Genomic DNA, 26,829 nt, shown 5'->3' with positions numbered 1-26,829 from the left:
CCAATTGATAGTTACATGTCAGCCATGCTTTTAATTTATTGTTTATTTTTATTTTTTTATAAGATAACACCTCCAGGGGTAGCTGGGTGGCTCAGATGGTTAAGCGTCTGCCTTCGGCTCAGGTCATGATCCCAGGGTCCTGGGATCGAGCCCCACATCGGGCTCCTGGCTCGGCGAGGAGCCTGCTTCTTCTCCCTCTGCCTCTCTCCCTGCTCATGCTTTCTCTCTCTCTCTCTCAGTATCTCTGTGTCTCAAATGAATAAATAAAATCTTAAAAAAAAAATTAAAAAAAAAAAAGAAGATAACACCTCCAATCATGGAGTCACAGTCATCCTTTCTCTGACTTTCCAAGTTGACCTCCCCAGTACATGGAAGACAAGACCAGGCATGGCTTTCCTCTCTCTGGCTCTTTGGCTGGGTTGTCTTCAAAAAGGTTTTTGTCCTTTCCACTTTACCAACACCTCCTTGCAGGTCACACTTAGGACTTAAAGCAGACCCTTTCCTCATGTCCCCTTCTCCACATTAGTGTTGGTTCATCATCTTGGAGGCCCCCAAGGCCACAGGCCACGCAAGTAGAGCTATGGCCAACCCCCAAATCTGGCTCAAAGAAATATGCCAAGAAGTATTCCTTCCCATGCCTTGGGCTTCCTGGAGTTTTTTGGGGGGTGGAGGCGATATCTTATTAGACCAAGTACATCAAGTTTGCTCTGAAAAAAAAAGTGAAGCTTATGTATAATATCAAAAACCTAATAACTAGAAATACACCATATATATTACATATCATCATAGAGAGACAGAGGTAGAAATGTCCCTCCTTGGTGTCCAAACCTCTTGGCTTCCCAGGTGGGACAATCCACAACTTCTTTGCCTTCAAGGAGATGAAACTGTCAACAAAGCAGAAGAATCTGTCAGACACTCAGCTCGCTTGCCAGGGAGCTTGCTAGAGGATGTCCAGAAAGTCAAAGTCTGCCATCACTAGAGCGGGTGTAGCCACTAGGCACCTTAAGCACAGTGCCAAGGGCCTATAAAAATGTATGAAAGCCCCGAAATGTCATTGGCTTCAAAATACAAACATGTAAAAATATTAATATGCAATTGTTGACAAAACGTAATACTGTCAGTTTCATTACCCTGTCAAATTTAGTATTAAAATATTCTCGTTCCATTTACAAAACTTGTTAGATTTCATCCCTATGCATGAAGATCGTTGAGAAGTCACAGCCAACAACATGTTAAAAAAACTCAAGAGCCAGTTATTTCCAAAGCAAAGTTATATAAATCCTTTCAGATTATGTAAAGCAGTACATTTAGCGTGAGGGCATTTTATTACGTGGGATACAATTGGGGTGAGGCCTCTCAAGAAAGAATAAGCCCGGGACCTGAAAGGCCAGGAGCGGCATGGCCGCCACAGCTGTTCTGTGTAAGACCTGCGTCAGGAATGCCCCTCACCTTCCTCCCCGGCCAGGCATCCTTGCTGTATGCTAAGCCGTTGCTCAGTAGTCATTTTCTACTCTGACATCATCCAAAGGCCAGCTGTTCACGTCCCATATCCTCCTCTTCCTTCCAGAGTCTCGACCTTGAGTAGAAGCCAGGATGGGGACCATTCCTGATAAACAGAATCACTGGATTTCGGGTTTTCTGAGGACAGGGTCATTTCCTGACCAACGTCCCTAGGCCAGGTGTGGCTGGGCCAGTGGAGGAAAGGGGGAGGGACAAGGCTGAGTGCAAGATGGGCAGATGGCTGGGTGCCAGGGAGAGTGGGGTGGGCGGTGGTGCTCGTTAGCTGAATGAACTCATGGAAGTAGCGTTGTCACTGGATCGAAGACAATTGCCAGAGATGGCCTCCTTGGCCCACACCATCTAGATTTGGAACCTCTGTGTCTCCATTTCTTCCACCTGTGTCCTCACTCCTCACAGCCCTACACGCCTCTGCCTCCCATCCAGTGGCACTTGGCCTTGCCTGGTACTCGGTATCTCCTTTTGTTCTTATCTTCTGAGCATTCTGGCTAATCATCAGCACATCAGTTACTCATTTGTCCATGTCTCTGATTCAAAGAAAAGTTACTGGTGCCTACTGTCTGCCAGGCACTAATCGTGGCCGTCTCAGCTTGGTGGCTCCCAAAGGGTGGAGACACCACTGGCGTCCAGGTCAGGGGCCAGGTAGTCATGGAGCTGGTTCCAAAAACGAATTGGGGAGGTGTGGGTTTCAGCAACAACACAGAAATCTTTAAAAATACACACCTCTGTTTTATTAAAAGTGTAGTTTGGGGACTGAGGGAGGAAAGTAGTGTTTCTCAAAGTTCTAGGACTACTTAGCAATACCCAGGATGTTTGTGTAAAAACACCAGCTGGGAACCTGCATTTGAAACAAGCTTCCATGTGATGTTTAGTCACCCTGAAGTTTGAGAATCACTGACGAAGGGATGGAATGGGGACTGAGATTGTCTCAATCCTTCTGGCTTTTTAGGGTTCCAGGAAAGGACTCATTTGACTTTTTACAAACAAGCTCAGCTGACTCATCTGGGGCTTCCTGGCGTTCCTTTCTGTCAGCCACCAAGACACTGAAAGAGTTAATTCAATTATGGGTTGGAGAGCGCTGAGACAAGGCCCCAGGATGTGAAGGCCCACCCAGCCCACCCAAGAGCTTCCCTCATAGCCTCTGGGAGACAGTGCAGGGCGGTGCCCAGACTGGATCCGGACGTGGAGCTGCTTACTACCATAACACTTTTGCCACATCCGAGGGGCTCTGCTTCTCTTCTTGGCATCTGCCTCTTGGCTCACATCACAGAGTACTTCATCTTCCCTCCCCTCATCCTTCCCTGGTCCTTCCTTTCCATCCACATTCCTTCCTCTCCACTCCCCTCTAATCTCCTTCCCCAGGAACCAAGCTACCAGCCCTCTCCTCGGTCTGCAGCAGGTTGGAGGTCTGTGTGGGTCTGTGCTCACTGCGTCTTGGCCGTGCACGTGAACCACTGTATGTTAGCGGTGCAGGAATAGGCCACGGGCCACAGAGGGCAGAGCACTTAGAGTCGGGCTTAAGATTCTTCTGCAACTGCAGACAGTGTTTGGTGTGTGTAGGTTCACAGCTACCTCACCTGTCAGACAGGGAGCCCGGGGGGAGATGTGTATAAGACAAAGCAGAGACAGCTCTTGGAGGAGGGGGTCTGCTGGTTTTTGAGGGACAGGGCCTTTCTAGCATCCCAACCCATGGAGGGAAGATGAATAGCCCTTCCCCACATTCCGAGGGGACACCCCAGGGGCCTGTGGATGCGACAGGCTGTCCATGGCAGGCAGGAGAATGGGGCAGGTGGTGTGCAGCCTGTCCTACTTAAGAAACTAGATGGTGCTGTGACCTGGGCCTCGGGGAGCTGGTGAGGGTGACATGATCACAAAGAAGTGAGGGACCTGGGACCGCATAGCAGCTGGCTGTGAGGATCCTTGGTGAGCCAGGGGCAGGCAGCCAGAAAGAAGGCAGGAGTGGAAGCAAAGTGTGTCTCCATGCATGGAGCCCTCACAAAGAAAGCAGCATGGCCACCTCCCCGCCGCCCCCCAGGCAGCAGTAGCCTGGGCGAGCGGCAAAGAACTTTCATTGGAGAGCGGCAGATTCTCACACCACAATAATGGGGTCCCAAGACAACACGGGGAGCCCCTGCACTGAAACATCTAGGACCAGCCTGACACACAGGGAGGGGGAGCCCACCTGGGATGTGGAGCAAGACAGAAGAAGCAGGGCTTTGTCTCTACACCTGATAGTATGATACACTGAATAAACTTGTATGGAGTTAAGAAAGGGGGGAAGAAAATTGTATTCACCTAAATTCCCCTGGAAAGGGGAAGCTGTCTTTGCCAGGAACAATATTTTGATAAGTGCGTAAGCCTGAAGCTGAGATCCCAGTGGAGGCCTGGGTGTGGGTGGAACGGCTCTGCAGGAGATAGGAAGGAGTCTTTGAGTTTTGCATGTTATGCCAGAGAGAGGGGGAAGAAAGGAAGCTGTTGTTTTGTGCTGTTCACTGTGAATCCTTTTCCCCATCACCACCACCCCCCCTAAATTTTCAAGGGTCAAGTGGAGTGTGTATTCTTGATATTTATGTACACATATTTATGTGTGTGGGAAGAACAAAGGGGTTGGGGCCTTAGATTCAAACAGATGCCAAGCAAAGCCCAGGCCCTGGCAGGGATGCAGAGAAAGGAGGAGCTCGGAGAGAAGAGACTCTACTATGGGGGGGGGGGGGGGGAGGCTTGGGCAAGTTTAGCCAAATCTTAGCGGGGCACAGCCCCAGCTGACCCCTGGGTTCCTGAGTTCTGCCACAGTGTTGTTTTGGTTACTCTCAATTAATTCTGTTTGCTTTCTCCAACTCAGTAGACAACATACACATATACAGACACACACATACCTCTTAATCATTCTCCAGGAACTGGAAACCAGGTGTCTATGTACTAGCTGGGACCCTCAGGCCCACTTCAGAGCAGAAGCAGAGCCAAGGACCAGGCTTGTTTGATGTTACCATGTCATCCTGTCTTCTCTATAAGTCCCCGTCTGGAGGACAGGACAGCAGCAGCATCTTACAGCCTTGGTTCTGGTTAGAGCTAGACTGGCAAGCATCAGTGCCCTCTCCCTGTCAAAGATCTGTAATTGGGGCAGGGCCAGGGCTGCAAGAGGCAGCTGGGATTGGTTCTAAAAATCTTAAAAGGCTCCTTGAAAGAGCCTTGAGTCTTCAACAAGTGACATCTTCAAGCCCAGAGAAGCAAAGGAGAGTTGAACCTTCCTAACTAGAAAAGCCTCTTGTTGGCCCACTGAGTCCCACCTCTTCCCCTCAGCTGCTCTTCCCGGGAACAAGGCAGTAAGGAAACGAGAATGCCAAAGACAGGCCCAAGCCCGAGCCTCAGGTTCATCACGGGATTCTTGGTCTCCCTCATCTCGCCATTCCTGCATCTGGTTCTCCTTGAGAACCACCTCCAGGCCTAGGGCAGAATTCACCTCCTGAGCCAACTCATGTGCAGCTCAGGCAACAAGTGGGAAGTTAAGACTTGTGCAGTGATCTTCTGAGATACTACGTGAAGTCCTCTGAGAGAATTAGAATGGTGGCATGGGGACCCAAGCTGATGGCTGATGAGGTAGGTGAGCATCTCTCTGTCTGATGTGGTACAATAAATGAGGTGGTTATGAATGTCTGGAAAGAGATCTCTTGGGCAGTTGGACAGAGACAGTATGCATTCTGCCCGCTGCCCCTGGTGGGAAGGTGTCCCCGAATCCAGACTAACTGTCCAGGCTTGCACCTTACCCGGCCTTGAGGGACCTTAAGCTTCTGCGGTAGGAAGAATGCACATCCAAGGCCAACAGCCGGGGAATGTCTGGGCACCCTCCTAGCTGGTCCCAGGGCAGGCTGGGGGGAGTCCTCTTTTCTATTGGGTGACTGGAGGAGGCCACGTCAGTTCTCCAGATGGCCTCCATCTGGTTCTCCTGTTGGCTGGGGTGTGGAGGTTGAAAGTGTAGAAAGAGACAAAGAGTTAGATACACAGAGGGAGATGGAGAAGCAACAAGCTCTCCAAAGCCATAAGGCCCAAAACATCAGGTCTTGTTTTCGTTCCCTCTCAAATAGTCGTCACCACCGTCCTGTCACCTCTCTTCCCCTTCACCCTAAGCCTCACCTCCCTGGGGCTCCTCTGGCTGAGATGCTGCTGGAAGAGTGCTGGGATAGCCTCTGTTCTTCCAGGCACATGCCCCAGGGCTGCCCTGCAGAGGGCCATACGAGGGGAGGATGTGGGTCTTCTTGACCACCCAAAAGCTCATGGTATCTCTTTCTGAGCCTGGAGGTTACACGGTGGGAAGGTATCAGGCTTATTTATATGGGCAGGTCAATAGCAGGTGCTGGACCAACAATGCTCAGGGCAGAAATGGTTCTAAGCCCTCAGCTGTGGGTCCTCAGAATCTTTCAGTTGCAGTTTGAAACCTACTTGGCCGGGCTTCTGAAGCCCACTTCATCTCATAACACACACACACACACACACACACACACACACACACACACACACACACACACACACACACACACGCCGGGCTTCTGAAGCCCACTTCATCTCATAACACACACACACACACACACACACACACACACACACACACACACACACACACACGCCGGTTGCAGTTTGAAACCTACTTGGCCGGGCTTCTGAAGCCCACTTCATCTCATAACACACACACACACACACACACACACACACACACACACACACACACACGCGCCGGTTGCAGTTTGAAACCTACTTGGCCGGGCTTCTGAAGCCCACTTCATCTCATAACACACACACACACACACACACACACACACACACACACACACACACACGCCGGTTGCAGTTTGAAACCTACTTGGCCGGGCTTCTGAAGCCCACTTCATCTCATAACACACACACACACACACACACACACACACACACACACACACACACACACACACGCCGGGCTTCTGAAGCCCACTTCATCTCATAACACACACACACACACACACACACACACACACACACACACACACACACACACACACACGCCGGGCTTCTGAAGCCCACTTCATCTCATAACACACACACACACACACACACACACACACACACCCTGCATCTGGACCAATGGCCAGAGCCGAGCAGGGCGGCTGAGGAGACAGGCGTCTTGCAACTCATGAGGTGAGCTCGGCCTGTCTGTGCCCTCACCAAGCTGCCAAGTCTCCCCAGTCTGGCCACCCCCAGTCTCGCTCCCTGTCTCCCATCCTGCAGGCTTCCCGTTAGCTTCCCGGCACATACCGGGCCAGGTGCAGGGGCACACATTCCCAGTGCTTGGATGTGAGGTGCTCTGGGGACAGCTTGCAGGAGGGGCCACAGGAGTGGATGCGCCGGAGAAAGGAGCGGGGCGCCTTATTTTTCCTCGACTTCGGGTTGGTGGTCACCGGAGTGTGCAGATGAATGTTCCACTCCAGCTGGAGCTAGAGGAACCAGCAGAGAGGCATCAGGGAGACAGGCATGTATCCCCTCTCTAGAGCATAGCCTGACCCAGGGCTGAGAAGAAAAGGTAAGCCCCAGGGAACCCCTCCAATCAGAGAGCCCTGGGACCCCCGAGTATCAAACTTCCTAAAAATTCCTTGAATTATTATTTGCTAGGTTAGTCCCTGTTTTCTCCTTTGCTGTGGAGAAGCTGGACAGGGAGCGAAACAGCAAGGAAATAAACTAAAGGAAACCAGAGCAACGGGAACTCGAGAGAGCACTCAGGGTTCATGACGTGAGGCCAAGTTGTGCCTAGAATGCTCTGGGTATCTTTTTCTGGCATTGTGTGAGGAGCTGAGGGAACCCTCCCAGCCACCCAGAGAACTGTCATAGGGTCCCTTTCCTTCTCACCCTCAAAACCAATGTAGTGAGACCCCAGCATGTGGGTGCAGAAGACAGCTCTGACCAAGCCGGGAGAGCAACCAGAACCCACAGGGGCAGGGGCAGAGGGACCCATGAAGGAGGGAGACCTTGAGCACGAAGCCAGGACTGCAGAGTCCAGCTGCCTCCCCTCTCCAGAAAAGTCTGTCTTCTACAGCTCTTTTTGAGGACTTCTCTCTCTCTCCCAGCCTCCCCCGTATGTGGAAACTGGAAAGCTGCCCTTCCCCCCACTCGGGTGCCTCCAGCCTTTGCCTCCTCCTGGCTCAGAGGCTTTCACAACTGTCCTCTTAGTTCCCTTCTGCTGCCCTGCCCCCAGTCCCACCCCACAGCCCCACTGGCTCACTTCCTGGCCCCATCCCTGCTGGGGGCACCGACCCCTGGCAGGGGAGGCCCACCTTGGGGAACAGGGTCGCCATGCTGCTCAGACACTCTTGGTGCTTCTCCTCCAGGTCCTTCTGCTTGTCTGCCCAGGGCTGCAGCCAGAGGTTCTGCAGGTGGTCGATGTTTTCCAGGAAGATGTGGAGGTTCTGGGCCTTGTAGGTAGTCCCAGTTTCTTGCATGACTTGTATGTGGTTGATCACTTCCTCTCTGGGAAACAAGGGAAGTGACTTAGTGGGTGAAAGAGCCTCCTGCTCCCACAAGTCTGTTAAGCAGGCAGGACTCTGTGCTTGTAATTCCTGACAGCAAGGAGAGCAACAGAGGTTGGTGAGAGCCAAGGAAAGCAGGAGGCAGAGAAGTGCCAGGTGGTGGCAGGTGGGGAGCCTCGGGGCCCGGCTGGAAACAGGAAGAGAGAGTAAGGCAAGCAGGGGAGCATAGTAGGTGCATTATGGACAGGGCGAAGGGAAGAGAGGAAGAAATAAAGTAGCGGGCTTAGAGGAAAAGCCCACAATGGAAAGAGCAGAGTGTATATGCAAGTGCCTGACCTCCCAAGGCCCCAAGGTCAGACACCCTTTGCCAGTCCCCTCCCTCAGGGGGCCTTGTCTGGGGTGACCTCTCCATCCCCATTTGCCCTGCGCTCTTCCTCTCCATTTGGGTGTTGGCTCTGCTCACACCCACACACGGCCATGGGCGTGGGTGCCAGGGAGTACCTACCGGAGGCTCTGGAAGCGCCTGTACAGGATGTACCTATGGCACAGGCACTGCAGCCGGAGCACGCTTAACTCCATGGTGGTGGTGGTGAGCTCCAGCACCTTGCTGCGCAGGGAATGGGGCAGCCCCAGCTCAGCCTCCTCACTCAGGAGCTGTAGGTTCTTCCTCAGGGCCTCTGCGTCCATGTGGTATACTTTCCCCTTAAGAGCTACCAGGGAGATTTGCAAAGGAGGCCGGGACACCTTTTGGATGGATGTCCCTGTGACAGGGAAGGAGGCTGATTTCTTGGGCTTCGTGAGACCCTGGGAGGCCCATGGTTTCTGGGTAGACTTGGCGGAACTCAGGTTCCTCTGCTTTCTGCGGGCAAGCTGCTGGGTATTAGGGGACCTGGGCCAGTGTGGCCTCCTGACTTGGTGAGCAGACTGGGCGCCGCTTGGGGGAGGCACCAGTGATGCCTCCGCCATGTCCTTCCACCGCCCGGTGGTCGTGAAGATCATCCCGTCCACGTCCTCCTCCGACCGCTCCGGCTCTCTCCGTGGGCCCCCCTGCTCCTTCGCCTGCTGGCCCAACCTCCGCTGCTGCTCCCTTGCCGCCTCCTCCATCTTCCACTGCTGCAGCTTCTTCTGGTGCTCCTGCTCAAGCAGGGCCCATTTCTTCTGCCGCTGCAGCCACATGGCCTCCTCCTCCAGCCACAGCTGCCTCTGCATCTCCCAGCTGAGTTCCTCTTCCCAGTGCGCCACCTTACTCTCCAAGGCTGCCTTCTTGGAGCTCTCTGGGGACAGCTGCATCCCAATATGGGACTTAATTTGGAGTTCTTCCTTCTCCTGGGCTGCTTTCTGGAAGTCCTTCTGGTTTTTGACTTGGTGGCCTGGGCTCTCTGCCACAGGGCCTTCCCATTTCTTAGGAAACTTGTGATCCACCAGGGACAGCAACACGGGCTGGAGACGTTCAGTGTCCTTGCTGCTGTACACATCTGCAATCCTTGAGTGTGTGGTCATGGTGGAAAGTGGCTGGGACGTTGAAGGCCTAGTACCACTGTCCCAGGCTTTGGCCATGGAACCTGGGGGCAGTGACAAAAACAACCACTCCTTCTTGGGTTCCTGTTGGGTTTCCTCCATGACTGTTTCTTTCTTTGGGAGGGTCTCTTTCTCAGGGGGCCCCAGGGAGTCGACCAAGATCTTGGCTGGCTCTTCTGCTTGATCTCTAGCAGACTGAGCCTTCTTCAGCTGGAACTCTAAGGCATGCTTTATCAGGAGAAGGTCATGGTATTTTCCCCCTAGAATTTCCACCTGCTTTAGTAGGGCATCCCTCTTGTTCTGGAGAACTTTGAGGGAATTCTGGAAGTAGAGCCTCTGGCTGCTGAGTTCTTTGGTCATCTCTATTTCCAGATTCCTGTATTTCGTCTCCAGGTTACTCTTCTCCTTGTGCTGGAGGGTCAAGGCCTTGTTGAGGTTCTCCACCACAGCAGACATGTACCTGATGGCTCTGACCTCCCCCTGGTTGAACATGGTGGAGTCCAGGAGCTCCTGCAGCATGGACGTCACCTCGGAGACCTTTGTGCACGTAGTATGCTTGTCCTGGAGCATCTGCTCTGGGCTCAGTGGCTGAGGGTAGGATGCAGATCTGGGGGGGCTTTGTTCCCACCAGCCCTGCCAGAAGGTGTGTTTGGGTACTAGGAGAGGTAGAGAGAACAAAGGCAACATCCCGTGGGTGCCACAGAGTATACTGATTCTCTACACCCTGCTTGGCCAAAGTCCCCATCCAACCCTCTTAGGCCTTTGGCAAGAATAAGGAGCTGAGGCAACACGTGAGGCCAGGGAGATGTTATCAGGAGAGGTCTCTGCCAGGCTCAGAGCTTGCCCAGAGCTTTCCCATTAGGGTCTGCCAGCTCCATGACACCTGCAGGGCCCACAGGGCCTGAAACTATTCAATTCAGTTCAACTCAGTTCAATGTACTTCTGATCCTACATATTTCCCTGAAGTAAAGTTACTTTTCTAATCATGCTACTTCCCAGCCTCAGTATCCATGTTTGGCTCCCTACTGCCAACTACCCAAACTCTGGAAGCCTACCTGGTACTTAGATTCCAGATCACCTCAGAAGCTTTGTTTCCCTTTCCTGTTACCACTAGACTATGTAGAGAATTTATCACATGGTTCTGCAACTGTTCACATGTTGGGTTTTTTAAGGACTAATATCTTTTTCCATTTGGGGGGTCATGAACTCCTTTGATACTTTGATGAAACTCCTTTGACTGGACCTCATCCCCAGGAAAATGCACATAAACACAGACTGTGCACTCTGTTCAAACCAGTTCATAGACCTCGGCTCCTCAGGGCTGGGTCATGGTCATAGCGGTATCCCCTTGATCTACATACGTAGGGCTGCTAGAGTGATTATCTTGGATCATCCATTCACTTGCCCATTTGACGAACATCACTGACAGAAAAAGCATTGGCTAACTTTGGATGAGGGGCTAAAGGGTATATGAAATTAAGTGGTATTGAAGTCAAGCTAGCATTTAGCTAATATTGTCAGAGGCCATATGGCCTAGTGGTTCAGAGCTTGAATTCTGGAATCATATACCTTGGGCTTGAATCCCATCCTTACTACTTGCTTTAGGCAAGTTTCCTAACTTCTCAGTGCCTCTGTTTCTGAAAAATGGGGATAACCACAGCATCTACTCATAGGACTTCACTAGATCATGCATGTTTAGTGGCAAGCACAGTACCAGGGACCTGGTAAGTGCTCAATAACTAATTCCTAAGAAACGAATAAAACACAGCCTTTGCCCTCCAGGAGTTTATAATCTAGCAGGGAAATCAATATACAAATAACTATATTTCAAGACTTGATGTGCTAAGGATTGTAGGAGAGACTGTCTCCTCCTTACCCACCCTTCCTTGCTTCTTCCCTCCCCCAATTACCGATCCTGCTTGATAAGGATCCTGGCTATGAGAATCAATGACAAAACACTAATGTGACCTACTACTTATTAAGCCCTGAGCATGTTCTAAGCCTGGTGTCAGATGCCTCAGGCCCAGTGGAACCCTGCACTTGGGCAGGATGCTCCTCACTTTGTATATGAAGAGAATGAGGTTCAGAAAGATGAAACAACTTGCTCAAAGTCACACAGCCAGAAATTGGCACATGGGATTCAAACTCAAGTCCATCTGACTGTGAAGCCCATGCTCTTGAGTAAGATTAAGAAGCCGGAAAACCTAAGTGTGGGGTCTGGTTTTGCCACAGTTTTTGTTTGTTTGTTTGTTTGTTTGTTTTGTTTTCTTTTGTGGTCCTTTCTCTTCTCTGAGCTTTAGTGTTCTCATCTACAAAATGTAGGAGGAGTTCAATAATCTCAGGTCCCTTCTAGTGCTGATATAAGTAAAATTTCAAGGTTGAGCTGTGTTGTTGACTGACCATTTCTGGAGCAGCCACAATTGAGAAGGTTCTGAAAGGGTCTCTGGCTGAGTCTTGCTAGACTTCTTGGCTCTGCAGCTGGATTTGGAGTAAGGAAGGGATGTTTTTCGGGCTCTAGCTACAAACTCCATCTAGCTTTTCTGGCTTTCTAGCCTTGATCCCCAGGACCTATATGAGGCTACAGCCCCAGGAAGCACCAACAGGGATCTGTCTCCACATTACTCCTCCCTCCACAGCTCAGAACTGCTCAGTGCTCAGCTTGGGTTCAACACCCCAACACCTCACTGTTGCCCCTCCATCTCAGATAAGGCTTTTCTTATGGAGGAGAGTCAGAAAGACCCCCATAGACCCCAGTATGTGACTTCTTCCCCTGAGATAGCATCCACTCCACCCAACCCCCCTCCCGGCTGCTCCTGCAACCTACTTTGTGTCCTTTTCTTTTGTCTTTCAATGAGAGTAGAGCAAAGGGAAATGAGAGACTCGATGCCTCCTTTGGTGGCAATGAGGGAGAGAGGTAACACCTTCTCCATCACCTCGATCCATTCATCCAGAGCTTTCTCTTCCTCCTTACCCTTCCTGTTCCTGAGCTCATAGGTCAGACTCTCACCTGGAAAGGGAGTGGAGGATACAGGCTGAGTGCAATCTGTCCTCTAGGGAGCCCCAAGGAGTCCCATAGCATGGGGGTTATACCAGCAGGCTTTGAGGTTGGATTGGATTCACCTCTTACTAGCTGTGTGATGTTGGGTAAGTTACTTATTTCTGAGCCTCAGCATACGTGCCTATAAAAGGGTTGGGTGGGGATTAAATGAGATAATACGTGTGAAATGATTAACATGAAGCCTGCTGTGTAGAAAATGTGCAAGAGACATTAAACTGTGTTGTTGTTTACCTATAAGGCCAGGGATGTGTCTGCCTTGTTATTGCTCTATCCCCATTGCCTGGTCTGGTATATGGACAGTTAAATGTATTAACTGGAGTGAACAACCCTGCTTAGTTCTTGGGGGCAGCTGAAGGACCACAAAACTGAGAGCTCCTTGGGGGCAGGGCAGTGCGAAGTGGGGTGGGGCACATCCCTATACCATCTTACTCCAACATTGCTGTATCTGCCCAACCTCAGAGCAGGGTAAGGTCTTGTGAAGGCATAACTCTGATCTTAATGGGGGTAGCACCTGGCTCTAGGGCTGCGTATAGTTGGTCCACACTCAAGTGCCTATACCGATTGTTCACAGTTGGCATCAGTGCTATTTGGCCCAGTGCCCATGAAGTCAGGGTCATTAAGGACTTTGAATATCACCGGTGGGTTCCTTTATAAACTACCTGGTATGCTCCACCAAAAAAACTGTTATATAACTAATAAACAAATTCAGTACAGTTGCAGGATACAAAATCAACATACAAAAATCAGTTGCATTTTGGGGTGCCTGAGTGGCTCAGTCAGTTAAGCATCTGACTCTTGATTTTGGCTCAGGTCACAATCTGAGGGCTGCGGGACCGAGCCCCACATCAGGCTCCACACTGGGCATGGAGCCTGCTGGGGATTCTCTCTCTCCCTCTCCTTCTGCCCCTCCCCCCGTCTGCATGCACACATGCACACTCTCTCTCTCTCTCCAAACAAATAAATAAAAATAAAGTTCTCTTTAAAAATCAGTTGCATTTCTGTACGCTAACAATAAACTATCTGAAAAAGAAAGACAATAATCCCATTTACAACAGCATCAAAAACAATAATGTACTTTGGAATAAATTTAACCAGGGAGGTGAAAGATCTCTACACTGGAAACTGTAAGACGTTGATAGAAGAAATTGAAGAAGACACATATAAATGGAAAGATACTCCACATTCATGGATTAGAAGACAATATTGTTTAAAATGTCCATACTACCATCTTAGAGCTATCTATAGATTCAGTGAAATCTCCATCAAAATCCCAACGGCATTTTTCACAGAAACAGAAAAAACAATCGTAAAATTCATATAGAACCACAAAAGGCCCCAAATAGCCAGAGCAATCTGGAGAAAAAGAACAAAGCTGGAGGCATCATACTATCTGATTTCAAACTATGCTACAAAGCTACAGGAATCAAGACAATATGGTATTGGCATAAAAAGAGATACACAGACAAATGGAATAGAATCAAGAACCCAGAAATAAGCCCATGCGTTAATGGGCAACTAGTATTTATTTTTTTTAAAGATTTTATTTATTTATTTGAGAGAGAGAGAGAAAGCTTGAGCAGGAGGGAGAGGCAGAGGGAGGGGGAGAAGCAGACTCCCTGCTGAGCAGGAAGAATGGGCAACTAATATTTGACAAGCAAGCCAAGAATACACAATGGGTGAAGGATGGCTCTTCAATGAGTGATGTTGGTGAACCTGGACATTCATATGCAAATTGGACCCCTATCTTAACACCATTCACAAAAATTAACTTGAAAAGGATTAAAGACTTAACTGTAAGACCGGAAAAAGCTTCTTGACGTTGGTCCTGGCTTATTTTGTGGATGTAACACCAAAAGCAAAGGCAACAGAAGCAAATATAAACAAGTGGGACTACATCAAACTAAAAAGTTTCTGCACAGTAAAAGATAGGATCAACAAAATGAAAAAGGCAATCTACAGAATGGGAGGAAATATGTGCAAACTGTTTATCTGATACGGGGTCAATATCCAAAAGAAGGAGCTCATACAACTCAACAGTGAACAAAACAAATAATCCAATTAAAAAACGGGCAAAGGCCACACAGAAGCCATGATAAAGACCAAAGGAGGATGGCCTGTTCCCAGAGATCTTTCCCTCCACGATGCAAGCACACAGCTTCCAGAAGGTGGCCCCTTGAAAAGTGACGACAACTTAACTGTCCAACCGTAGCTACTCCGTGACTGTGCAAGCGTCATACCCACATACCTTTGATCAAATTTACAGCACTAGCTGCAGCACACACTCCAAACTGGTTTAAATGTACACGGCACAGAATCAGTTACTGGGCAGCCTATCGACTTGGGGAGAAAACTATGTACAGGTGCTAACTCTCAGCGTTGTCTTGGAGTTTCGGAAAGCAGGTGAATGTGTGGTCCCCCGCTGTGCTGATAAATGTGTCCATGCCAAACACTGGTCAGTGTGGGCCTGGCCAGGGCTGGACCAACTACTCTGAGGATGAGGAAACAGCTGTCCAGAAAAATCAAATGGCTTGACTAAGTTCACACATCTACTAAATGGTGGAGATGGATGCACATCTCCTCCACAGCAAGTAATTTTAACCACAAGGGTATGGTGTCTCCCGAAGTTGTAAAGGAGGTTTAGTGAAAGTGACAAGGGTCAAAGGCCCTGAAGGGAGGGAGAGCAGGAGGCAGGGGCCAACAGCACCAGACAAATATTAAAATATGTATCCTGAGAGATTCGAGGGCACACTAACGTTAGAGATGATGCATTTAAAAGACACCAATTTGGACACACTTCTTTTGTTATTTTTAATTTTCTCATTTGTAATATTAAGGATGAAGAGCCAGATTATATTTATGATTCCTTTCAACCCTATGATTAAATACGTACACGAAAGAAAAAAAAGGCAAAGGACCTGAAGAGACATTTTCTAAAGACGACCTACAAATGACCAACAGGTACATGAAAAGGTGCTCAATGTCATTCATCGTCAGGGAAGCACAAATTCAAACCACAAGGAGATACTATCTACATACCTGATAGTATGACTATTATGAAAAAGACAAGAGATAACAAGTGTTGGTGAGGATGTGGAGAAAAGGGGACCCTTGTGCACAGCCGGTAGGAATATAAATTGGTATGACTATTTTGGAAAACAGTATGGAGGTTTTTCTAAAAATTAAAAATACAATTACTATATGATCCCACAAACCCACTTCTGGATAGATGTCCAAAAGGAATGGAACAATACCTCCAAGAGATATCTGTATGCCCGTGTTCACTGGAAACATTATTCACAAGAGCTGAGATATAAAACCAAGCTAAGTGTCAGTTGATCGATGAGTGGTTAAAGAAAATGTGGTATATACAATGAAATATTTTATTTTTTTAGTTTATTTATTTAACTAATCTCTACCCCCAACGTGGGGCTTGAACTCATGACCCTGAGGTCAAGAGTCACATGCTCTTCCAACTGAGCCAGCCAGGTGCCTTTATACAATGAAATATTATTCAGTCATAACAAAGGAAATCCTGCCATTTGTCACAACATGGATGGACCTTGAGGGTATTATGCCAAGTGAAATAAGTCAGACAAAGAAAGACAAACACTATATGATCTCACTTACATGTGGAATCTAAAGCGCTGAACTCACAGAAAGACAGTAGATGGTGGTTACCAGGGGCTGGCGGGTGGGGGAAATGGGGAGATGTTGGCCAAAGGCTACAAAGTTTCAGTTATAAAATAAAAAAGTTCTGGGGATCTAATATACAGTGTGGTGACTATACTAACAATACCATACTGTATGCTTGTAATTTGCTAAGAGAGTAGATCTTAAATGTTCTCGCCAGAAAAAAAAAGGGGGGGGTGGGTAACTTGTGAGATGATGGATGTTTTAACTAACCTGATTGTGACAAGCCTTGCCCAACATATATGTCTATCAAATCATCACATTGTACACTCTAAACTACACAATGTTATCTGTCAATTACATCTCAATAAATCTGGAAAAATTAAAAATAAAATAAAACAGCATGGGCTCGAATTCAGTTTCAACCCTGCTAAAAAATGAGATGTCACAATGGACCTGGGACTTAGCTTCATCACACATGCAGCTAATGTCACAATCTACTATGTTCTGGACAATTACATGTTTGTCCCTCTGGGGAGTAGATGTGATCGCTGTAACAGGAGTGGGGGTAAGGTCTCAGTGGGGAGGCCCTGCACCTGCTGCCCCACATTCCCCTCCCAGGGAGAGCTGACCTGGGGTGGGGAAAGGAGGAGACAGGAGTGAGTGTGGAACCATTGTCCAGCAGGGAAGTGCCCGCCCTCAGGCACCCAGGCTGCAGACTCACCCCAGTCACCCAGCCAGCGGAGAATTTCGTACAAGTGCTTCTCTTTGGTCTTAGCATCTTTGGAGAAGGAAGCAATTTTCTCCAGCAAGATGAATCTGTTCTTGCCCTTTTGCTCTGTCAGGTCAGATTTTGCCTTTTCTTTTAAATCATATCCCAATTCTTCCTGGAAGCGGTTGATGACACAGTTGACGTTGTCCAAGATGTCTGAGAGCTGGGAAGAAATATCCTATATGGGAGGCAATAGATTGTACTGTTTAGGGGTGTGAACTCTGGTGCCAGATACCATGTCCTGGTAGTGTGATCTCAGGCAAGTCAGTTCACCTCTTGGGGCCTTAGTGTTCTTACTTGTAAATGGGATTGTTATGGTACCAACGTCACAGAGTTTTTGCAAAGATTAAATGAATTAATGTTTGTAAAGTACTTAGGACAGTGCCTGGCACATAAAATAAGTGTTAGCTCTTCTTAGTGTCACTTTGATGATTAAGACCAGGTCAGGAAGGGAGAGAATACTAAAAATCCAGAGCATATATTCCTTCAGAATTTCATAATTTTCTAGGGACTTCTAGACATCTCAATAGGATCCAGAAGCAACAGACTGAAAAAATGAGGACCTAAAAAACCCTTAGGATCAGAGGCTCCCATAAAAAATATGCACTAGAGGCTCACGTGAGGGTGATTTCAGCCTTTGGCCATTTCCCTGTAAGCTTCTAGGGCTTAGCGTGAAGGATTCTGACAGGTGGCCAAGAACAGACCTGAATCAGGAACTCTGGGCCCCTCTTCTTGCCCTGCTAAGACCTATCACTATGTGTCTCAGGGCCATCCTTATGGGCTGTTCCCTTCCTGAGCCCTGTCTCTCAGGGGTGGTTTCATTCCAGCTCGCCCTATAGAGGCCAAGTCTAGAAGATGGATATTTTGGATTAATCTGTCTGCAAACCCAGCTTGCTGAGGATCCCAGGACCCCTGAAGGCCCAGAGCTGGACACGTGCCCCAATCTGGGATCAGATTCCAGTCCCCACATCAGATCCCGATAGAAGGGTGACTCCTTCATTTCACGTGTTACCTTCTGAGCCCGTGTTAGCTGGGCAGCCTCAATCTTTGAGATGATGGCTTTCACCGATGCAGGGGTCATCAACTGTGGGGGCCTGTCTTTCTCCATTTTGGATCACCCTGTTAGTTGCAAGGATGTCCTGTGTCTCTGGTACCCAGGCCTGGACATGTGATGCTAGCTGCTTTGGGGTTAAGGGCTCCAGGGCAGTTCCTGAGTACCCTTTTTCTAACCACAGCTCCCTGTAACTGCCAGGCATCAGGTTCCAACTGACCTTTTCTCCAGTGACATCATCAGTTTGACTAGAAGAATGGCTCCTTGTCAACTGCTTGGTTATCTAGCTTTTTTTTTTTTTTTAAAGATTTTATTTATTTATTTGAGAGAGGGAGAATGAGAGATAGAGAGCACGAGAGGGAAGAGGGTCAGAGGGAGAAGCAGACTCCCTGCCGAGCAGGGAGCCCGATGCGGGACTCGATCCTGGGACTCCAGGATCATGACCTGAGCCGAAGGCAGTCGCTTAACCAACTGAGCCACCCATGCGCCCAGGTTATCTAGCTTTTTATCCATTACCTAATATATATTAAGTCGACCTATTGTGGGTTTTTTTTTGTTTTTGTTTTTGTTTTAAAGATTTTATTTATTTGTCAGGGAGAGAGAGCACAAGCAGGGTAAGTGGCAGGCAGAGGGAGAAGTAGGTTCCCTGCTGAGCAGGACTCAGGGATCATGACCTGAGCTGAAGGCAGATGCTTAACCGACTAAGCCACCCAGGCATCCCGTGTTGACCTATTGTTTTTTTTCTTAAGTCCTTAAATGGTCTGCTACCAAACTAAATATTACTGGCTAAAAATAGGAAGAAGCAATTAGAAAAAGTTCTTTGCCCAGAGAAAAGGTTTTAAAAATTAGGGCCAGGGGCGCCTGGGTGGCTCAGTCGTTAAGCATCTGCCTTCAGCTCAGGTCATGATCCCAGGGTCCTGGGATCGAGCCCCGCATCGGGCTCCCTGCTTGGCGGGAAGCCTGCTTCTCCCTCTCCCGCTCCCCCTGCTTGTGTTCCCTCTCTCGCTGTGTCTCTCTCTGTCAAATAAATAAATAAAATCTTTAAAAAAAATAAAAATAAAAATTAGGGCCAATCAATAACTAATGGTGATCTGTTTGCATTTGCACCAGGGACCAAGGCTCTTTCAGCACTTTTACTTACTGAAGGTGATCACTATTGCAAGATGGCTTTTAGAAACAAATGTCTAAAATGGACATTGTTGTATGCCCAGGACCTAGAACCAAGTCTGGCACACAGTAGGCACTTAATAAACACTCGTTGAATGAATGCATATGTAAGAACAAATATATATAGTTGCAAATTATTCTCCCATGCTACTTAAAAGTATTCCCAATTAACAGATAAGGAATTAAATATTGTCAGTTCAGTTCTCAGCAGTGTCATGGCCATTTAATAACTTGTCACCTGACACCCATCTTTCAAAAACCATCATTCATTCATATACTTGAAGTTAGCTCTTTTATTATTGCCTCTTTCACTCAATGAACACTTATTAGGAACATTCTACATGCTAAGCCTGGGCCTACATGCTAGAAATACAGAAATGAGTGAGACCTAGTTCTGTCCTTGAGGCACTCATACCCTGGTTTACAGACACCTCTCTATCTATACATCTGGCACTGGATAGTCCTTTAATCCCTTAAGATTTCAGAGCATGTTGTAGTTTACAAATAACTTATTCTTCCTTAAAAACACGGATGAGGGGTGCCTGGGTGGCTCAGTCAGTTAAGCATCTGCCTTCTGCTCAGCTCATGATCCCAGGGTCCTGGGATTGAGGCCCGCGTTGGGCTCCCTGCTCAACGGGGAGCCTGCTTCTCTCTTTCTCTCTGCCTGCCACTCCATCTGCTTGTGCTTTCTCTCTCTCTGTCAAATAAATAAATAAAATCTTTAAAACACAACAAAACAAAACAAAAACATGGATGAGCCAGCTAAGGCTCAGAGGAGTTACGAGATTTACCTAAAGTACAGAGCTGGAAAGTCAGGACTTCACCCTGTTTTCCTGATTTCCCTGACTCCTCTCCTTCCTCCGCTTCCTCCCTTTTTTCTTTCTTTTGAACCCAATCATACTGATAATTAGATTACCTATAAATGACCTAAGAAAGCTAATTAAAAGATAGAGATTACAAGGTTCAATAACGAAAAACCCGAGACTGAATTATGTGCTCTCTGTAAGAAACACACTTTAAATAAAAACACACACATAGGTTAAAAGTAAAAGGACAGAAAGAGATAAACAATGCTAATACTAATCAAAAAGAAAGCTGGAGTGGCTATATTAATATCAGACTTTAGAATAAGAAATATTAGCAAAGATAAAAAGGGAAGGACATTCCATAATGATAAAGGTGTCAATTAATAAAGGGGATATAATCTGGGGCGCCTGGGTGGCTGTCGGTTAAGCGTCTGCCTTCTGCTCAGGTCATGATCTCAGGGTCCTGGGATCAAGCCCTGTGTTGAGCCCCACATCGGGCTCCCTGCTCAGTGGGGAGTCTGTTTTTCCCTTTCCCTCTGCCCTTCCCCCTGCTCGTGCTCTCTCTCTCAAATAAAGAAAGAAAATCTTTTTTAAAAAGGATATAATCCTATATGTACCCACACCTAATAATAGAGCTTCAAAATATATGAAGAAAAAAAAAACTTATGGAAGTGAAAGGAGAAATGGACAAATCCACAATTATAGTTAGAGATTTCAACACTTCTCTTGCACGAATTGGTAGAAGTAGAAAAAAATAAGTAAGGATTTAGAGGTTTTGAAAAACACTATCAACCAACTTGACTCAATTGACATTTATAGAACACCTCATCCAACAACAACAGCAGGACACATGTTATTTCCAAATGCATATAGAACAATAATCTGAGGGGCCCCTGGGTGGTTCAGTCGGTTAAGCGTCTGCCTTTGGCTCAGGTCATGATCTCAGGGTCTTGGGATGGAGCCCTGTGTTGAGCCCCACATAGGCCTCCCTGCTGAGCGGGGAGCCTGCTTCTTCCTCTCCCTCTGACGCTCCCCCTGCTTGTGTTCTGTCTCTCTCAAATAGATAAATAAAATCTTAAAAAAAAAAGAACAATAATCTGAGCCTTAAAACAAATATCAATACATTTACAAAGACTAGAGTCATATAATGGGACACCTGGTTGGCTCAGTTAAGTGACCAACTCTTGATTTCAGCTGAGGCCATGATCTCAGGATCTCAGGATCGTGTGATAGAGCCTCCATGGGTGCTCCTTACTCAGTGGGAAGTTGGCTTCTCTCCCTCTGCCCCTCCCCCTGAGCAAACCACACTCTCTCAAATAAATAAATCCTTAAAAATATATATATTCTCTGACTACAATGGAATTAAACTATAAATCAATAATTGAGAAATAGAAAATTCCCAAATATTTGTAAATTAAACAACTTCATATAATCCATGAATCAAAAAAGAAATCACAAGGAAAACTATGAAATATTGTGAACTGAGTGGAAATGAAAACATGACAAAATTTAGCTCTTGATTTCGGCTCAGGTCATGATCTCAGGGTCCTGAGATTGGCTCCACCATGGGTGTGGAGCCTGTTTAAGATTCCCTCTCCCTGTGCCCCGCCCCACGCCTTTTCTAAAAAGAAAAAAAAAAAAAAGAGCCATGCTTAGATGATCACTAGCCTAGGAAAGATGTTTGTAAACCTTTTTTTATTATTTATTTTTTTAAAGATTTTATTTATTTATTTGACAGAGAGAGACACAGCAAGAGAGGGAACACAAGCAGGGGGAGTGGGAGAGGGAGAAGCAGGCTTCCGCAGAGCAGGGAGCCTGATGCGGGGCTCGGTGCCGGGCTCGATCCTAGGACCCTGGGATCGTGACCTGAGCTGAAGGCAGACACTTAACAACTGAGTCACCCAGGCGCCCCTGTAAACCTTTTTTAAAAAGCAGTCAACCTCCTTTTCCAAGCAAAGCCTTTTGTAGAACCTCACTATCTAAAACAGATAAAAGCAATATCTTGCTAGAATATATTAATATTATAAGTTCAGTTTCATGATGTCTCAGTATTATGAAATTATTCAATGTCAACAAGGCTGTTTTGATAAACTGCAAAATTTGATATGTAGGACATTTGATTAATTTGATTAATTTTTTAAAGTAATCTCTACACCTAATGTGCGGCTTGAACTCACGACCCTGAGATCAAGAGTCACACACTCCACTGAGCCACAGCCAGGCGCTCCTTGAGTATATATATTTTTAAACTACTGTTTTAGAATCAGATAAAATATATTTGAAGTTTCTGGGTAAAAATGGTAGATTGAACACATGTATCTAATTTTGCTCTACTAAAAATACACTAAAACTATAGCAAAGGGATTTTTTTAAGCCCTAAATCTACAAAGACAGGGAACCAGGAGAGGAAACAGGAGCAAAATACTTTAGGAAGTTGGGAAGCATATGGATGAGGGGTTACTGACTTAGACTAGAGAAGGATGGGTCCTAAGGCAGCAGTGGGGCAACTGGATGGCAAACAGAATTGGTTGCACCAGACGGCTGGCCACCCCAGAAGGAAGACCTAAAGATGTTAGCATCAGAGGCTCCCTCAAGCAAAGCTCTTGGCTGACAAGCCCCACCCATATACCTGAGCTCATAGAGTACAGATGCTTCCAGTTGGCTTTTTGGTAACCCACCCTTTAATGTGAGCAAACAACCAAGGATTATAAGACCTCCAAGAAAAGAGTCTAACATGAAAGAGACCAAAACAACAGAAAAAGAAATTTAGAGCAAACAGATTATGCAGAAAGAAAAAAACTGAAACAAAACTACCATTAGTAGCTTCAGAGATAAGATAAACCATTGCGACACTGAAACAAAATAAGATGCTATTAGAAAGGAACACTCAGAGAATAACAGTAAAATGAGCATAATAAAAATCTTTACAGTATTGAAAAACTCAGTAGAAGAACGGGAAGATAAGATTGAGGAACTCTCCCAGGAAACAAAGTAATAACGACGGGAAGTAGGAGAGAGAAATAAGAAATTGTTAGAAGCAGTCCATCAGCTCCATCATCTGGATTTTAGGAGTCCCCAAAAAGAAAGAACGGGGAAAATGGAAGGGAAGAAATCACCAATGGGATAATTCAAGATTATTTCCCAGAAGTGAGAGGGCACTGAGTGCCCAGCATAATAAATAGCCTCTCACCAAGACATACCACTGCCATCCTAGAACACTAGAGACAAGGAGAGGTTCAAGAATGGGGGAAAAGTCACTTACAAAGGATAAGGACTTAAAAGGCTTCAGACTTCTCACGAGCAACAATGAAAGCTAAAAAGTAATGTCATAATGCCTTCATAACTCCAAAGAAATTCAATACCCAACCAACCAATCGATCAAGTGTCAGAGTAGAATAATGGCAATGTCAAACATGCAAAGTTTCAAAACAATTTACCTCTCCCTTTCTCAAGAAGCTTCTGGAAGATGGTCTCCAAAAAGAGGGAATAAATTAAACAACAAAAAAGACATGGAACATGGCAAATAAAAGATCCAACAAAGGAGAGATCAAAGACAATACCAGGAAGATGAGAGAGGAGAGGCCAGGTTGCCAGGTGTGCAGCAAGGGTCGGGGATAAACACTCGGATTGGAGCAGGTCAGAAGGCTCCAGCAGAGATCTCTTCAAGAAGATGAAGTTGATAGAGTATCTGCTGTGTCTAGATATTCCTTTTTTTTTTTTTTAAGATTTTATTTATTTATTTGAGAGACAGAGAATGAGAGAGAGAGAGCACATGAGAGGGGGGAGGGTCAAAGGGCGAAGCAGACTCCCTGCCAAGTAGGGAGCCCGATGCGGGACATCCAGGGACTCGATCCCGGGACTCCAGGATCATGACCTGAGCTGAAGGCAGTCGCTCAACCAACTGAGCCACCCAGGCGCCCTGTGTCTAGATATTCTGAGAAGAGATTCAGGCAACTAGGGGAAGATTTTGAGGCAGATTTTGTGATAAATACATAGAAAACTAAACAAATGAAGAAACAAGGTAAGTATTAATTCCAGGAAAAATCAAAAGTTGTGCAGGAGAGGAAGAGTCATCAAAGTTTTCTACATGGCTCAAATCTGAGTAGCAGGTGTAGTCAGTGCTGTAAAAACTGAAAACTGAACTAACAAAAATTATCACATTAAATTTGGCAGATGAGAATGAGGTGATCTCAGTGGGCTGGGGAGGAGACCTGAAGGAAAAAAGTTAAATCCTCCAACCTGCCCCTTTTATTTGTGGGAGCAGGGGCAAGACTACAAATGGGAAACTTACTCAAATATTTTAATGTTACAACTTAAGTTAACAAACTGTTAAATAAAATACCTTCTAAACTCCTAACTTTACCAATATACCTTTATAAGGACCTGGAAAGCCAGGTTCTAAATTAGAATTTTTGGAATCCTCAGAATCCACACTAGAAAATAGGAGCCCCCAGCCCCTGACTCTTGCTTCACCCGCTTCTCCTCTGCCCTTGCCTCTGTCCTACATTGAGAAAGCTGCACACAGGGTCCTGTGAAGACCCCAGCTTGGGCTCTTGCCTCTTGCTGCCAATAACTGCCCCTTGGCTATCCGTCAGGCCTAGCGATGCCCACAGGATCAGCAAGGTCTTCCTGGGGAAGAGAGATCCAAGGAGGCAAGCTGGGCAGGGAAATTCAGAGTCCCAGGTATTCAGAATATGGCCTATAAGGGGGTAAGTGGGCTTTGGATAGGCATATCCCCTTGACTCCTTTTATTTTTTTTAAAGATTTTATTTATTTATTGGAGAGAGAGAGAGATAATGAGAGATAGAGAGCACATGAGAGGGAAGAGGGTCAGAGGGAAAAGCAGACTCCCTGCCGAGCAGGGAGCCCGATGCGGGGCCCGATCCCAGGACTCCAGGATCATGATCTGAGCCGAAGGCAGTCGCTTAACCAACTGAGCCACCCAGGGGCCCTCCCCTTGGCCTCCTTACCCTGTGGGGAGGGATGCAGTTGGAAGAGGGCCAGGGTAATGAAGGTAAAATGCCCAAAGAAACAGCTTCAAAGAACTGAAAATGGCTGCCTCCAGGGAGGGAGAGATGATGGAGGCAGGGCTCTGCTGTTTTTATTAACAAACCATATACAATTATTTGATTCTTTAAAATAGGTGCCGGGGCGCCTGGGTGGCTCAGTTGGTTAAGCAACCGCCTTCGGCTCAGGTCATGATCCTGGAGTCCCGGGATCGAGTCCCACATCCAGCACCCAGTCCCACATCCAGCACCCTGCTCAGCAGGGAGTCTGCTTCTCCCCCGACCCCCCTCCTCCCTCTCATGCTCTCCATCATTCTCTCTCTCTCTCTCAGTAAATAAATTTAAAAATATTTTTAAAAAATAAAATAGGTGCCTACGTAGGCTAAGAAATACCTCACTTGGAAAAGAAAAATTAAAATTAAATGTGACTGGTAAAAGTTTATGGAACCTCTGACCACTTCTGCTAGAGCCCAGGGGTCTTGGTAATAAAGTCTGAAAATCACAGGACTAGGCCTTCATTTGAGGCTATCTAGGTATTGTGACGAAAACCACAATGAAGTTTCTCTCTACAATCATCCCCAAGAACGAATCCCTCTTCTTTTCCTCCCATTTGTCCCCTTGAGGAGTTCTGCTTCCGGTTGGTTGCTGTCCTACCTCTCTTCCGGTAGACTCCAAGCCCCTTGCAAACAGGGACCCGGCTCACGGAGTTCTGAATCTCCAGCACCTAGCAAAGCACCGAGTACAGAGTACAGGCTCAACTAAGTGTTGATGAATAAAGAAAAAAGGAAGCATCTTTACCCAGGCTCTGGGGAGAAGGTGCTCGATCCCTTTCTGCACCCTGCACCCGGATCAGGAGCCCTGTCAGTTACTAGCCTTGAAACCTTCTGCATATTCATTAAATAATTTTGGGTTGTAATTCCCTAATCTGCACAACATAGTATTTAGCTCATATCTCTAACGCCTATAAATGATTGGCTCGCTTTCACCGCTTGGTGGAAACCAAATCTTAAAAGAAGTAACTTCAGGCTCACCTAAGAAGCACGTACGCCTCCGAGGGCAGGGATTTCGGAGGATCTGTCTGCTTTTTTTTTTTCAACTGCCGTTTGCCCAGCGCCTGGAACAGTTCGAGGCACCTAACAGACGTTCAACAAATACTTGTTTAATGAATGAATTTTTAAAAAGTGCTAAAAAAAATAACTATGCAACGAATAAAAGAAACTCTTTGTGAGGTGCAAAGATACCCCTACATTCTGAATGAACACGTCGGTCCAGCCTCCGGGTCCTGGGAGCGAGCGCCCGTGCGCGGCGGACGCGCCAGCCGAGCCGCGAAAGCCGGGAAGCGGCGGGCCGGGGTCTGGAGGCGGCCGGCGGGAAGGGCAAGAAGGGCGGGAAGGCAGTAAAGTCGCCGACGCGCGCAGCCGGCCCGGGACGCGCGCTCAAGCCGCTTGGTGCAGCCCGGCTTCGGCGGCTGCGGCCGCCCGTCAGGAGCTCGGAGGCGCGCTCCGCCCCCCCGTGGGCGGGCCCCGGACCTGGCGGCGCGGGGGCGGGGCCTGGCTGTCCGCGCCGGGGGCGGGGCCGGACCCGGGCGCTCCGGGCCGGTGCTGGGCCCGGCTCGTCCGCGGGCGCGACCGGAGCCCCGGCCACCAAGGGGTGCGACCCCCCACTGGCCCCGCCTTCCCGGCTACGGCCCGGCCAATCAGAGCGGCTTTTACTGGCGGGTGGGCCGAGCCGGCCCAGCTGCTCGGAGGCTCTGGCATGGTAACGTCCCCGCGCGGGGGTGGAGGGGCCCGGGGCGGTCCCACAGCGCCCCCGGCG

The 26,829-nt window shown here is 47.6% G+C and overlaps 1 protein-coding gene across 6 annotated transcripts; it reads right to left on the bottom strand.

The window, feature by feature from the left end:
• Positions 1 to 1,222: 1,222 nt before the first annotated feature.
• Positions 1,223 to 26,514, bottom strand: FAM186B (family with sequence similarity 186 member B). 6 transcript variants are annotated; one of them, XM_027592139.1, is made up of 9 exons: positions 26,262 to 26,514; positions 26,046 to 26,147; positions 16,937 to 17,162; positions 12,349 to 12,531; positions 8,512 to 10,180; positions 7,815 to 8,007; positions 6,802 to 6,980; positions 5,283 to 5,468; positions 1,513 to 3,923 (listed from the first exon to the last, which is right to left on the bottom strand). In XM_027592139.1, the coding sequence occupies exons 4-9, from the start codon at positions 12,452 to 12,454 to the stop codon at positions 3,608 to 3,610; spliced, it is 2,649 nt and encodes an 882-aa protein (XP_027447940.1). In that variant the 5' UTR covers positions 12,455 to 12,531; positions 16,937 to 17,162; positions 26,046 to 26,147; positions 26,262 to 26,514; the 3' UTR covers positions 1,513 to 3,607. The 6 variants fall into 6 exon arrangements, with proteins under 6 accessions (XP_027447939.1, XP_027447940.1, XP_027447936.1 ...); XM_027592135.1 differs by lacking the exons at positions 26,046 to 26,147; positions 26,262 to 26,514 and adding an exon at positions 17,997 to 18,216 and having other exon boundaries at positions 1,513 to 2,561; positions 3,814 to 3,923; XM_027592138.1 differs by lacking the exons at positions 26,046 to 26,147; positions 26,262 to 26,514 and adding an exon at positions 17,997 to 18,216 and having other exon boundaries at positions 1,223 to 1,606.
• Positions 26,515 to 26,829: the final 315 nt, after the last annotated feature.

Source organism: Zalophus californianus, chromosome 9 (genome assembly GCF_009762305.2).
Source record: "Zalophus californianus isolate mZalCal1 chromosome 9, mZalCal1.pri.v2, whole genome shotgun sequence".
In the NCBI taxonomy this organism is placed as follows: Eukaryota; Metazoa; Chordata; class Mammalia; order Carnivora; family Otariidae; genus Zalophus; species Zalophus californianus.
This window is presented reverse-complemented; position numbering and strand designations above follow the sequence as displayed.

Excerpts from the sequence above, each read along its gene's own strand:
- FAM186B (XM_027592134.1), bottom strand. The coding sequence starts at position 18,092 with ATGGAGAAAGACAGGCCCCCACAGTTGATGACCCCTGCATCGGTGAAA. Across the intron at positions 17,163-17,996 it reads AGCTAACACGGGCTCAGAAG|GATATTTCTTCCCAGCTCTC; the intron begins GTAACACGTGAA and ends CCTCCCATATAG. Across the intron at positions 6,981-7,814 it reads TGGCGACCCTGTTCCCCAAG|CTCCAGCTGGAGTGGAACAT; the intron begins GTGGGCCTCCCC and ends TGGTTCCTCTAG.